At 52.2% G+C, this 15000-nt stretch overlaps 1 protein-coding gene across 5 annotated transcripts in view; it reads right to left on the bottom strand.

The window, feature by feature from the left end:
• CASZ1 (castor zinc finger 1) overlaps window positions 1-15000 on the bottom strand; it is a 167558-nt gene that overhangs the window by 61959 nt on the left and 90599 nt on the right. For 3 of the 5 annotated variants that reach the window (XM_026862865.1, XM_026862863.1, XM_026862866.1), the window contains exon 1: window positions 6001-6160. The exons of 1 other annotated variant lie outside the window; for it this stretch is intronic. In XM_026862865.1, the coding sequence (XP_026718666.1) occupies window positions 6001-6019 (19 nt within the window). In that variant the 5' untranslated portion in view covers window positions 6020-6160. Of the gene's footprint in view, window positions 1-6000; window positions 6249-15000 lie in introns of those variants that run through there. One more of the 5 variants, XM_026862862.1, reaches the window with a different exon arrangement.

The raw sequence follows: 15000 nt of genomic DNA, 5'->3' as shown, positions 1-15000 counted from the left end.
AAGCAGAGTCCCCAGAGGCCTGTGATTTCATCCCCTCCCGCCCCACCCTACGTTCACCCTCACCAAAAAGCTCTACGGAGTATAAGTCCCCCAGGAGCCTGTTTTGGTCAGAAGCTCAGCAAAGAGGAGAGAGGGTCTGCACAGAGGAACAGGGCTCCTGGCAGTGAGCTGGCACCTGAGGAAGGTTCTTGGTGCTATGAAAGGTTCTGCTTCCAGAGAAATCCTCCTCACACCCCACACCCACCTCCCCTCCAAAGTCTTGCCCTTTGTGTCCCCCTTGCCATCCCAGTTGCCAGCCTCAGCCTTGGCATGCTCTTCCTCTCCCTTCTTCTTTCCTCAAGTTCCCAACACCATCCCAGCCCCCTCCTCCTCAACATCTCCTGCCAAACCTCTTTTTCCCCAGCCCGCATCCCCATATGCTCTTCACACCCCTCTTCCCCCGCCGCTGGCAGGGAAAGCTGTGCTGCCCAGGGCACCAGTGACCAACCTGGGAAGGGGGAAACAGGAAACCTGTCAGGGAAAAGGTGGGAGCTCTCCCTTCTCCCGCTCTTGCATCATTCCTCACCCAGATTTTGGGGATTTCACTGCAGCAGCAGAGAGGTCAGCAGGAGTTGAAGGTTTTCAGATCATATATATCGCTCTATATGGTCTTGTCTATAGTGAGTGCTAAATATAGCCAAGCCAAACCTGGAGGTGACTTCAGTGCTGTGATGCAGGGACATCAGCCACTGCACAGACACCCTCCACTACCTCAAAGCAATACAGGTATCAATAGTCACAACCCAAAATCGAGAGTGCCTGTGAACCCCCTGTCCTCCCACTGCTGAGAGTATGAGCCAGGTTCTCTCATCTTTTCCCTCTCTCAGTTGTCCATAATGGTTCCTCCTTTTGGGTGGCGACCAGTCGAAATAAGGCAGCATTTTTTAGCTTCAAGGTCCATTTTGCCATGAGATGTTGGACCCTCTTACCTATGCTGTGCCAACATCTGTTTCAGCATAGCTACTTAAAAACTTAAACAGTGGAAGAAGCTCTGAATAGAAGGGGAAAGTCTCTTGTGTGGGTCAGAATAATTAGACTGAGCTCAAATTGGCTTTAGGCATCTGCTGCTGCCTCTGAGCAAAATCAAGCCATGCTGCTTCCATCAGCATCTCTCTGCCGTTAGCCTTACCCCGCAGAACAGAGGGGACCACATACTGCCTTGTATAGGGCATCTCTGGGAACAAGACTTGCCTCAACAGAAGCCATAAAGCCTCCTTATCCAGCTATCATTAAAGCCAAGAGAAAAGAGGCCAGACAGAGAGATTGAGATGAGCCATTTCCCCAACAAACTTGCTTCCCTTTTTCATTCGCTCCTTTCTTTTTTTTCCCCCTTTAACTGTCATTAAAATAACAAGTTTCTGTTACAGTCTAAACATTCCCACATTGTATAAAGGGTTATGTTACACTAGAGTCACTGCCGGGCCCAGTGTTTGCACAGAAACCTCACTGCAGGTCCCCCCTCCTGACGAAGTGACTTATTAAAGTTTAAACAGTAATTAACAGAACAATAAAAATAAAGGGATGTTTGGGGAGTCGTAGTGCACACAGGGTTTTTGGCAGTGCCAGCACTTTTCAGTGCCCTGTGCTGGCAGAAAAAGCGGCTGCAAAACCAGTGGGAGAGCTGGTGTGCTCCAAGCTAGGAAGGGGCCGTGGAGAGGCCGAGGTGCGATCCCAGCCCCAGCACAAGGGTGCAGAGAGCAGCAGGACACGAGGGAAGGGCACGGGGTGATGGGGAAGAGGATGCTGAAGGGTCACCTGGCAGGAGGCTGACTTGGATTCAGCAATCGCTACCAGCCCTGCACTCAGTCTGTGCAAGCACATGCCAGACAGCACCGAGAGCCTCCGCCGCCTGCTTGATTCTGCTGAGATGGCCTGGACAAGTCCCCAGGATCTGAGTGTGAGGAATTGTGTCTCTGAAACCCGTCCTGGGCTTTGAGGAAGTAGCTTCTTTACTTTGAGAGGGACAGAGAAGAAGCAGCAACCCCAGAGCAAACCCCTGAGAAAAATCTTGTGACAGGGAGACCTTCTACAACAGACCCCAAGAGCAGCCCCCCTTGCTTGGGAGCTATAAAACCAGACAAGACATCTTGTAGGGACCGATCCTGCCCTGGCCCTGTGCAGGTGCAGGGAGCTCTGAGCTGCAGAACCAACAGTGTATTAGTAATTCTGGGGTCATTCCCTTCTGAAATGCAGTAGAGCCAGGACCGCAGGGCCAGATACTAGAGCCTAACTCTCTAGGCAGGACCACAACTTCATCTCTTCCGCCAGAGCAGAACTTTTCCAATCTATGTGAAATTGGCTTAATCAGGCCTCCCTTTATAGGAGCAGAACTGCTCTTCCTCTGTTGTTTCCATCCCGGTTGCCTGTCTTGCTCAGGATGAGCTCTAGAGCATGTGGGTAGAGTTTAAGCTTGGGTTGTCAGCCCTCCCTGTTACCCAACATGCAGCAATGCAGAAAGATCTCATTTGAAGATATTTTTGGTGCCTATTGTAACTATTCTCAAATGTTTGCCTCAGTAGCTCACAGTGCTAGTTGGCTCTAGCCCTGATGTGTGACTCAGTACACATAGCATTGTGCAGTCCCATGTTTGCTAAATCTCTTCCAGTACAACTGCTCAGTTTGCAAATAAAAAGACAGCTCCGTAAGGGTGTATCTCCTGTGCAGAGTGAACTCAGGGAGTGCTGCCTTGAGCCCTCTCCCAAAGCCCTCCCCCAAGTCTGGTACTTTGCACCCTGGGCTGGCTGGCCCAGCCTGGGAGCTGTGTGGCCCTCACTGGGGCTGGGGAGCTGCCCCACTGCTGTGAGGACTCACGTGGAGACCATCCAGCACCAGCTGCTCCCAGCCTGCCCACAGCCTCCCTTCCCTTCCCTGCTGGGGTGCAGGAGGAGGAAAATTCTCCCAAACTCTGCCACTGACAGAGCCTGCAGCAGCTCTGTGAACAACCACTGGAGATGCCCCCAGAAGTCCCAGTATGGCACCAGTACAGTCACCCAAGTGAGGATACTCAGACCCAGCGTACCTGGTCATACCCCCAGGAGGTTAACTGCCAGCCCAGAGTCACACACCGGTCCTGTAAACTCATCCCACAATGAAAATGTACTCCAAATGCCACAGGCTTGGCTTTAGAGCAGTCCATGAAGTTGACTGCTCCCATCAGTTCCCTCACTAGTAAGGAGGACTCCGGCTTCTGCTTCTCAATGGTGAACTAACTAGCTTGTTTGAGCAGCCACTATACTGGCACTGCAGGGCAAAGACACATTCCAAGCTCCTCAAAGTCAACAGGTCTCATTCTACTTCCAGCAGCAGAGTGGTATGCAGCTCAACACTGTCACTTACTGACAAATACCCACCAACTTGAAAAAAGCCACAAATATTGATGAGGCATCTTGGCTACTCTGCTACTTCTGCCCTCCCACCAACAAACACCATTGAGTCCCTGTGGAGACACCCAGGCACACTTGCTGAGCAACACATTTCCCAGCCTTTGCTCTCTCCGGCTGCTCTTCCACCAGGGCCAGGAGGAGAAGCCACCTCCTGACACCACCGAGGAGAGGGAATTGTGGACACTGAAAGCGCAGCGGTGGGTCGAGGGTCCCTGCTGGCTCCCTGTGGGCAGCTCCTGCCCCAGGATGGGGAATCACTGCCTTTGAACCGTTAATCCTCAGCCTCACACTGAACTTCTTCCCCCAAAGACAACTGTGACTGGGATCCACTGTCTTTCCTGAGGGCAGACTGGCCCTACAGGAACATTTTCAAGTTCTCTGGAGTAAATAGCAGAGATGGTCATGACTTACTCTGTGGTCTGGGAAAGAAGAGAGGTCAACTCCCAAGAGCTGAAGGAAAGCATTAAAAATGTGACTTCCCAGGCAACTACCAACGGTGATTTTTTATAAGCTGTTTTCTAGGCACTGGGGCACTGAGAGACTTGGGGAATCAAGATGTTATGAATCTGAAGTGTGAGCCAGCAGTGTGCGCAGGTGGCCAGGAAGGCCAACAGCATCCTGGCTTGCATCAGAAATAGTGTGGCCAGCAGGACTAAGGAAGCAATTGTCCCCCTGTACTCAGCACTGGTGGGGCTGCACCTCAAATACTGGGTTCAGCTTTGGGCCCCTCACTACAAGAAAGAAACTGAGGTGCTGGAGTGCATCCAAATGAGGCTGGTGAAGGCTCTAGAGCACAAGCCCTGTGAGGAGCAGCTGAGGGAACTTGGGGGGGTTTAGTCTGGAGAAAAGGAGGCTGAGCGTAGACCTTACTGCTCTCTGCAACTACTTGAAAGGAGGCTGTAGCGAGGTGGGTGTTGGTCTCTTTTCCCAAGGAACAAGTGACAGGACAAGAGGAAAAGGCCTGAAGTTGCACTGGGAGAGGTTTAGATCGGATATTAGGAAAAATTTCTCCACCAAAAGGGGTGCCAAGCACTGGAACAGGCTGCCCAGGGAAGGGGTTGAGACACCATCCCTGAGGTATTTAAAAGACATGGTGCTTAGGGACATGGCTCAGTGGTGGACTGGGCAGTGCCAGGTTAATGGTTGGACCTGATGATCTTAAAGGTCTTTTCCAACCTAAACAGTTCTATGATCCTATGAATTCAGCCTAGGTTTCAAAGGTGCTGGTTTAATAAGCTGTGAGGTGAGCCTGTGCTAGAAGTGACAGCCCTGCAAATGAGTGCCAGAGCAGGAGGCTGGCATATCAGGGTTCAGAATTAATGAAACCAAGATCTTGGCAACCTCTGATTTTACTGCATTCTGGTGTAAATTGATTAACTTGCATGGTGCTCCAGGGAGGATGTGAGATGGACGGAAGGGGGAAGGGAAAGGGTGGGAGGCATACTGACGCCCTTTTCCCTTACTCCTGTATTTTAACTGGGCCCCAGCAGATGAGTTGCAAGCGTAACACATGCCTTTCCGTGCCTCCCTTGCTGCCCTGCACCCCATTTAGCACTCCGCTGCACCACTCGGGAGGTCTCCACAAATGCCTGTCCTGAGTCCTCATGAGGTCCTTGGGTCCCACTGCCAGGGAGGTAAATGGGATGACAGATCCATCATCAAACACAGTCCTGTTTGGCCAGTAACACTATGCCCTCCTACCCCCAAACCTTCTATTGTGACATTTTTATTTTCTCAGTGGCTTTTCTACCTCCATGGGAAATTAAGAGTAACTGGCTTGTTCAGACTTGCCCTTGGAGACAGTTTCTACAGAAAGCCCCTGAATCCACTGCAAGTCAGGCAGGGCAGCCTCTGCCTGAACCCCTCTGATCAGCTAAGCCGCTGGCTCTGGCTTTTTCTTCCCTTCACTGCCCCAAGCCACCTGGATGCACAAGAACAGCAGCCAAAATTTGGTGCTGGAGCAAGATGCTGTGTGAGAGTCAGCAGCTCCACAGCTTTTAACTGCCTCCCCCAGGAAAGGGGTGTCTCTGCCGTGTCTCACTCCTGGAGATCTCTGTGCACTTTCCCAAGGTTTCTCTGACCTGATGTGAGCTGAGCTGCCAGTCTGCTTTCTGAAGTACTCTCCTGCCCCACAGACTGAGGATGAGTGGCTCATCTCCAGTCCGGAGCACAAGCAAGCAAAAACAACATGTCAGATATCCCAGACACCCTCAGCCCAGTGCCTCAGCCCTCCTCTTCCAGACCCGCTGGGCTCGATCCCTCTCTGACTGCTCTTATGCTAATGTCATTCTGCTGAGCTCAGAAGAATGATTTTTCCCAGCTGACACCACATCAGTGACAGCAGAACTGAGCTTATGCCTTTCCACTGCCACTCACATCAAACTGAGAGAAAAAGACGCGCCACCCAAATCTGAACTTTTCATCCCATTCGCCCAAGTACAGGATGTTTTCCTACTCCCAGCTGTGCTGGAGTCAGGGTCTCCAGACTCATAAGCAGCGAGACTGGCAGTGCTTGAGAGGGGAGATGTGTTGAACAGGTATAAGTAGGTGCAAACAGAACCCCCAGGTCAGCACTCACGTGCATTTTCCTCGGCCATGTCTGAGGAGACTTGGAGTCAGAACAGAGCACAGCTTTGCATGGGGGTCTCAAACATTTTCACAATGCAGAAAGACTGTCCTGTGCGCTTCCTTTTCCAACACGTCGTTCAGGATGCCTCTACAGCAATGCCAGTAACTGCCTGTAGGGAATGTTATGTTAGAAAATTATCTAATGCACTCTTAATCATCTGGTCTTGCAATCTACAGAAGGAAATAGGAGCAGCCAGCACAGTATGACCCTTCTTCCAGACACCACTGACTCTAGATACCATTATCAGCGGCAGCCTGGTCCACATCCCAGAACTCAAGCTCTCTTTTGGTTAACAGGCCATGAAACTATTTAGAGTATTCTTGCTATTACATTCTGTTATATTTGTAATTAACACAGAAGATCAGCAGTGCCACATCCTGCAGTCCCTGTATTTTGCTGAATACAGAGGAAACTGAGCACTCAGAAGCACTTAGTCTTCACATAACTCTGCTTCTGCTAAGTTTATGGGAAGCCAACACTTCACAACAGACCTACAAGGAAAGGGTTTGATATTGTCAGAGATTTTAATCTGCATATATTTGAAATACAATATGGGAACCAGCACTCTAAAATTGGGTCTTACCTCCTTTTTTTGGAAAGGCTTTTTAAACAAAAGAAAAAAATGTGCCAGCACACTAAGCGTTTGGTGCTATCTTCAATCAGGGAAGCCTAATTATACCCATTATACTGATGAGGAAGCACTGGCACAAAGCTATGCATTCGCATGGCTACAGATACAAAGCAAATCAGTGGCAAAGCTGGAAATAAACCCGGGAATCATGGTGATGAGCTCATCACCCACCTCAGCATAGCCACACGCGCCTGGTCATGGACTAGACCACGCCCTACCCATTTCCAGCAGAGTACAGAGCTGGTGAGGTACCCTCCACACACCTTCTGGACAGGGCGAAAGTGTCAGTCCCTGTGCTGAGATGGCTTGGGGTGCTCTGGGACACTCAGGGGACTGGCCACATAAGCTGGCCCACGAAGACCAGTCACTCAGCTCATTGTACTGGAGACAGACTGGCAAGCTGTGGACACCCAACAGCCAGAGCATCAGGTCTGAGCCACCAAGACAGCCCACATCCACACAGACTGTGGCAGGGATGAATCATCTGCTTCTCCTTCTGAAGCAGCTTAATCACCCTCCCTGCATGTGGATCCTTGCAGCAAGGCCCACCCTGATCCATCTACGTATTAATGATCCCCTAGCACGTAAAGCCCAGAGATTTTCCTTGGCACCAGGGGCCAGCACTTGCCCTGCACTCTCCCTGCCAGGTGCTGGGTGCTCGGGTCTAAGAAAGGCTGCAGAATCCCTCGGGATTGAGAGTCATTACATAAACAATACAATAGGATCATGGGCTGTAATTGTAAAAGCGCCTGAGGTCTTGGCACTGAAGTCTGCCTCAGTGAAGGCCTCTAAATGGAGACCCAAACAAAACAAACAAAAGCCCCAACTCTGTCAGCACTTAATGAACAATAATAAATAATAAATAATTACTCTAAGAGCCAACCTAGCAAGACAGATGTGAGGCACCAGGGCAGCTCTGAAGAAACGCTGACCCTACAGCAGTTGTCCTCCCTCCTCAGTTTCCAGTACATTTTGCTCAGGTCACCGGACACTTGCAGGGTTAGGTCTGGAGGGGGGAACCTGGATCTCTGTCAAGAGTGTGTGCACCCCTCAGTAAGATGTATGAGAGCTGCAGCCTTCACGTGCCCCTGGATGAGGACCTTCACCTGCTAAGTGAACACACACGTATAGTCGTGCCTAGCTCTTACTGCAGGATCTCTCTTTAAGTGCTAAAGGCAAAAGGAAGCAGATGGAGCTGAGCAAGGGAATCCAGACAGGTGCAAGTCCAGCAAAGCCTCTCCCCAGCATCATTATAGTCTTGACTCAGAGTCCCCCACCGGCAGGACACTGGGAGAGCTGCTTGGCAGGGACATGGGCTGAAACAAAGGGCCTAATTTAAGTATTTTTATAACCCAGTACTTGTGACAGTGGGTTTAGCAGTTGCCAGCCATCTGGAATAAAGAATTACAGCCACCTCCCCTAATCCTATATTGCCTAAACCCTAAAGCTGGTTATGGTGCAAGGATGAGGCAGCAGGTTGGGAGGAGGCAGTGATGGGAAGGTGGGGGTAGAGAAGGGACTGCAGGAAAATTCTCAAACTTATTTTTTTTTCCTTCGAGCTGGGTGGTCCCAGATGTGTCAGAAATATTTTTGCTAGGAATCAAGAGAAGACAGAATGAAGAAAAAGGGGGGAGAAGGGAGACAAGGAGTCCTCCATGACCACACAGTCGCATACACCACACACACACACACACACTCTCACACACGCACACAGAGGCTTACTGGTCTGCGCAGGGCTGTCAGGTAAATTAGATCTGAAAGCTGACAATTTCTGACCATATTTCCTTGATTATTTCAAACAAATGCACACCAGCCGCTGTAAGGAGATTAAAGTGACATAAACGTCCCGAGTGGGAGGAGGGAGGGCAGAGAATTCAGGTCACCCCCATCCGTCCCCCATTTGACAGCCGCTATATCGCTATCCAATCCAATAAAAAAATCCCCCCCTTTTGCTTTAATTAATTTTACAGCTAGCTTGCTTAATTACTTTCAATCAAAATCCTCCTGCCATCGCAAAATTAGAGATGGTTGAGCTCCATTAGCCTAAATTCTTCATTTCCATATAGAAAGAGGCTCCCTCGGCAAAGCCAACAGGGCTCCCTCCTATTCAAGCTGCCATCGGACAGATGCCTGTCCCTCTGTCTGTCTCCAGTTCTTTGGGAAAAGGGGGGTGGGAGAAGGATACAGTCTTGTTCCCACCATCCCCTTTCATAAAGCATCTCCTTGAGAGCCCTGGACACAGGAGGCCTCTCTGCTGACAGCAAAGACCACAAGAGGCGAGGACAGCCTGCCCTCATGGTATTCCTACGGCCACGCTGGTGCATGAGGGAGCTGGGACGGCTGATGGCCTCCTTTCTGCTGGACTTACTGCCACAGCTGCTGGCCGCAGGGACACCTCTCCTGCCAGGGCTGGACCGAGCACTGCCACTGCCATCCCACACAGGCATGTAGGCATCACTAACTTGAGCTGGTCTCCGCCGGACACATGGGAAGGACATTGAGGGGACACAGGGGCAGATCATTTTACATCTGCCTGCTGTGGGGTTTGGTACCTTCCTTCAGAGCATCTGGCACTAGTCACTGTCAGAAACATGACACTGTGGACCATGGAGCTGTGACATTCCTGCAGCTCCTGTAGGCATCATTAGCACTTCTCTCCTGTGAACACAAATCATGAACTGTCCCGTTCTGGGCTGACCTGAGAGCAGTCCCAACTAGTCTCATGTCCATGAAACCTCCTCAGAAGTGCAGGGAGTGGCAGCAATAAAGCCAAACAGAGCTGGAAAGAAGACAAGAACCCCAAGTGGGTGGAGAGCACGGGCACAGGAGGAAACCCTGGGAGGAGCTGGGCACGCTGGGAGCAGAGAAGGAGAACTAGCTCCTCTCAAAGGACTGCGGGAACTGGAAAGAATTATCCAGGCCACTCCAGCAGATCACACTGCAGTATGCTTTCCTCCCATTTTCTCCAATTTCCTGTGGTCTCCTCCTTTTCCATCTCCCCACACTACTTGAAGAGCAACAGTCTTAATGGGATTTTGCATATGCTCAGCACTCCGTGTAGGTACCGAGCCCAGGGAACCGACTCGGTCATGTCAGCCAGAGAGCAGAACTTGGCCCCAGCTCCCTCCTCCCACCCAGGGCACACGCACACCCAACCTGGAGCTGCAGGAAGGTCACACCAGCACCCTGATCTCCACACTTTCCCACCCTTAGGGAAGCTCAAGGAGATTCATAAGCACAAGAAACCCAACTACCCCCCAGCTCCAACAAGGACAGGTCAAACCCTTGCTTCTTTAGAACAAAATAAAGAAGAGACAAACACAGACCTATTTTGTTTATAAGCTTAAAACTGAATCCAATGGCGTATCTACCTGGGGATTTTAGATTAAATGGTTTAAGAAACTCAAATAGGCTTTTTAATCCGGTCAAATGAAAAGAGCCCCAAAGAAGCAAAGAATTCACCCTGCCGAGCCTCACGCCTCTGAAGACCGGCGGGCAAGAACGGCTTTCTTACTCTTTGCAACTCCTCCCCACCCTGGCATGGGACATAATGTATTTGCCAAAATCTGGAAGCTTAGGATACACCCTGTTCAGGACTCGTGCAGACTTCACTTTCCCATGGACGACTCACCTTCTATCATGGTGTGTAACACCTTCTTCATCCTTTCTGTGTCCTCTTATGCTGTTTGTCTGTCTGGGCCCTTCCCCCCAATACCTGGCAGGCCGTGTGAGCACGGTGCCAGCCCGCATCACAAGCGCCAGCCAAAAGCAATCAAACAGAACGCACCGAAACCCCTAATCCCCATTCAACGCACACATTTATGCACTGTCTTTCATACAAACTACCTCCCTGAATGCTTCACAAGAGACGGGCAAGATGATGAGGGGCTGAGCAGCCGTGTGCTCACGTGGTGCAGAGGGAGACCAGCAGGGTCTGCCAAGGGAAGCTCCTGCAGAGAGTGGCAGCAGGCCAGCTAGCCAAGGTCTGGTGGGTGGATGGATGGATGGATGGATGGATGGATGGATGGATGGATGGATGGATGGATGGATGGATGGATGGAGACCAGCCCTACACGGACTTGGGGAATTTGATGAACATATGCATCTAAATCCTGACAAAGAGAAAGAAGCAAAGGGGCTCTCTTCTCTGCTGGATGACCACTTCTCCAAGACTTCCAGCCTTCTACCTCCTCCCTGTATCACATCTCACCAACTTTCCAAGAGAAAATGTCCCCTATCCCCCACCACTGATGTTCAACTCCGGAAACGCTCAGAACCGGCCTTCCCCTGCACATGCTCTGCAATAAAATTCCCGACTTGTGTCTCGCCTGCTCCAATGCTCAGAGCAGCTGGGACAATAGAACAGAGAGGCCCTAAATCCACCAGACTCACCCTAAATAGCAATGGCCCATAATTTCGCCTGACATTCAGGAGCTTGTTATTCTTTCCCCTCGTCGCCTGGCTGGAGCTGTTCAGACCCATCAGTGTTATTCTATGCATTAAACGGGAAAAAAAACAACTCAACAACAACCCAGAGAGTTTTCAAGCCTGCCCAGCAGGGGCTGAAGGGGTGGCATCTCTAGCTGTGCTGGCGGTGGGAGAACAGGAGGAATCAATGCCTCAAGCCCAGACCCATCCCCTCTGCAGGGCAATGAGTGGGTCCTGTTGAGACCCCCAGCAGAAACACACACTTACCCTCGCCTCTGCTTCCATCCCTAGCAAGGGAGCTGCAATCCTTCCTGGCCCTTCCAGCCTCCCACCTGGTGCCCTGGAAGGCTGCTCCACACTCCTCCCCACCACTGGGGAGTGGGGAGCTTTAACCACAACAGTTTGGGGTTTGGGTTTTTGGTTTTTTTCCAGGCTGGCTCCAGCTGATTAAGGACCTGCAACAGGATGTAGGGATTACAGCAAAACCTGGCTCCGGATCAGCTGGGGCACAGAGCCAAACGAGAGAGCGAGGATTGCCCCCAGCCTGGCTGCCAAACCGGCACTCGTCCTGTTGGGAGGCTGCGAGGGCTGGAGCTCTCCACTGGAACAAGGCTCCTGCCCTCGCTGGCTCTGCTGGGGAATGGCCTGAAGCCCACGCTGACAAACGTGCCCACATGAAGGGCAGGGTTGTGAGGACGAGGGATCTGTGGCTTATGGGGCTTGCTGGAGAGAGGAAAATCCCTTACAGCCTCGCTCTTCATGCCTTCACCCCAGGCAAAAGAGAGGTGTGAGGGGGCAGGCACACTCCCACCTCCTGTCTCAAGCAGCAGGAGCAGCCCAAGTTGGAGATGCCCCGTGATTTCCCCACTCCTCTGCCAGGGTCTGCACCACATGGACCTTCTAGTGGGTATCCTGGAATAACACGTGGCAAAATACTCTGTGCTGAGTTTTTAATCCAGGAAGAAGTGATCAGGAAAGGCAATAATCTCAGTTGGCACACAGAGCACAGCAGGATCTTGCTTCTAGGGAGGCATCAAGAGCAAAATTAGCTTCGAGGATACTCTGGGGCTTTTTTTTCTTCTGCTAACACTGATCCCTGCCTGGACCAGCAGCAGCAGCAACCCCCAGCAGCTTTCTAAAGTGCCTGTCACTGCAATATCCAACTGCTGTTGTCCCCTCAGGGACATTCCCCCATGCTTGGGTTTTCCAAGTCCCTCACGGACCAGAGCAAGAGGGACAGTAGCAGTGAGAGCAACTCTCCTGCTCTGACCTGAAGCTGTTGCCTCAAGTCCTGTTTTAATCAGGTCTGGCAGAGCTGCTGCCTTGTTTCCCAGCCTGCCACCTCAGAGGGATAATCTGCCAGTGCCTTCTCGGATCGCTCTATGGAAGCTCTTTGCAGAGCCTGAGTATGCCTCTCCTTCATGGCCAAATCCTGCAAGCTTCGTACTGGCACGTCTCCCTCTCCTAGTGACCCCCAGGCTCTGTCTGAGTAAAAGAAGATCACGAAGATACAACGATTTGGTCCTCTCTTCCAAGCACTCCCTGGCAAGACCTGGCAGTAAGTGGGGGAAACTGCTCGGAGCAGCAGGAGGGGGTGGAAATCTGTCTGGCAGCAGCAGCGCAGAGACTTCTTAGTGCTGCCCACCAGACTCATCGTAGCAGAGAAACACTGGAGTCAGCTCCTGCCGGCCTGGGGCTGCGGGGGGAAGGCAGGAGTTGATATTGCAGGCGGAGGCCACTGGGATACCATTGAAAGCTGCTAAATATGACCAGGTTAGCACTTTAGTCTTTAATGGCAGGTCACCATTAATAAACCCAGGGCCCCAGGGTGCCGTACAGAGCCTCCCTCCCCCCCTCCCCGAAATACTCATTTCATTAACTTCACTGTGCGCGGCGCTCGGCACCTGTCAGAGGTTCGGTAGCCAGGAGGGTTGGCAAGGGTTAAGGACATCTTACAGCAGAGCTAACCACTCTCTGCTGACATGATGGAGCAGGGGAAGCTGCCTGCACAGCACCCCTCTCCTCCCCACTGCTCCCCTCTGCCCCCAGTTCATGCTGGAGACAAGCCCAGAGCTTTTGGACCCACAGACTGGGCACCCTGGGAAGCCTCATGAGTGGGGAAGCAGCAGTGTCCCAGGCCCCTGGCCAACGGGCTGAGTGCTGGCGAAGGACACCCAGAAATGTGGGCCCTAACCCCAGCTCCGGGGCTTACTCTCTCTCTGGCCTTCAAGAAGTCACTTCTTGTCACCGTGCCTTGCTTTCCCCATCTGCAGAAAGATGACAGCAGCACTGATGACAGCAGGGAAGAAGGGCAGTGGGGGGTTACTTTGGATCCAGGCAGGGAAGAAGCCTTTGTTAAATAAAAGGGCTGTGCAAACGATAAAGGCCAAATCCTGTTCTCGGGGACGCTGGCATGACCCATGGGATTGCCCTATACAAAAGGGTGAACTTGCAAAGGGTGAGCAGCAGAGAGGGGCCAGCGGAGCCAGCGCAGGGGAAGGGACCGCTCCAGCCCCGCACGTGCTGTGTGTTCTCTGCAGCCTCGCACACGCTCCCGCAGAGGCCTCTGGTCCCGGTGGCTGCAGAACGGAGGACAGGGAAGGACAAGGTGAGAGGAAAGCATAAGGACAGGGCTTTGTTCCACCTGCTTTCACTGTGACACTGGCAGTTTCCTGGAGGGATGGTGGGAGGGGAGGAGGGACAAATGGATGTCCCAGCTGCCAAAAATCCCATATCAAGTCTCTATCGATCTGCCCTACTTGGCAACTCAAGCTACAGTCACCGTCTGTGGTGCCGGATCAATATGACCAGGGCGGACAGGGAGGGAGACGCACTTTCATGGGAAGGCGGGGTCTTTAGGGGGAAGTATTTTGATTTTTAGAGCAACTGCAGAGTCAAGGAAGAGAAAATACTGGGACTGAAGCTGCAGTTTAGTTTGGACTCATTTCAAATACCTGCTGAGCCCTTTACACTGGGGCCCCAGTGACCTCCTGCACTTGGGAGCTGCCCCAGCCCCTGTCCTCACTGTCCACCCATGGGAGGCTCTCGCCTGCCCCGGATGCTCTCGGCACAGATGTGCCGGCTACAGCGATGGGCCAGTAAGTCACCGGTGCACAGCACAGACAGTGTGTGCATGCAATTTCCAGGAGCTTCCTACAGATCCTCTCCAGGGAGCTGGGGAGAGGCAGAGACTCCTGCAGCCAGATGAGAAGGAATCGCCCTGCAGCTCAAAGAGCCTCTGGAGAGGCCTCCAGTCCCCAGGTGGCACTTCCCAACGGCTTGTGCAGTGTGACTGTCACTGGGGCCAGCCAGCTGGAGAAGGTTCAGGCCCTGGTGCTGATAGCCAGGCTGATTCAGCAGAGAAGACAGGCTCTGAGGGGCCAGCCCACGCGATTTCCATCCTGCCAAGTGGAAAGCATCACGCATTGCTCCCTGACCTCTCCATGAAGGAGATGACAGCCTGGTAAGATGCAGTGAGCCGGGCAGGTCATGCACTGGGGAGAAGATGACCACCACTGAACCCTTTGATCTTTCTGCACCTGGACACCACTTTCTTCTGCTCAGATCATGTAGCTGGGCCATTACTACCAAGACTTGGAGACCAGGAGACCTGCTGATAGGGAGGAGAGCTCTGTATCTGAATGCCCTGGACACCCCAGCATTTTGCCAATTTTGTGTCCATAATCCCATCAGGAGAAGGCAGCAGAGGCAGACGAGGAAAGTTTTTTTATAGTACAGAGGGCTGTCAGGTAGGGCCAACTCCGGTGGCAGGAGTGCCCTGTTCCTAAAGCCAAGAGCCAGCGGCAGCCCGATGGCTCCAGTCAGAGCTGGCTGCAAGGGGGACAGTGCATCGGGTGTCACCTCCAAATGCCCTTTGGATAGATATGGGA

The sequence above is a fragment of the Athene cunicularia genome (genome assembly GCF_003259725.1).
Source record: "Athene cunicularia isolate RWA chromosome 21 unlocalized genomic scaffold, athCun1 chr21_part1, whole genome shotgun sequence".
Classification (NCBI taxonomy): Eukaryota; Metazoa; Chordata; class Aves; order Strigiformes; family Strigidae; genus Athene; species Athene cunicularia.
The sequence above is the reverse complement of the archived record's forward strand: the minus strand, read 5'-3'. Positions and strand labels throughout refer to the sequence as shown.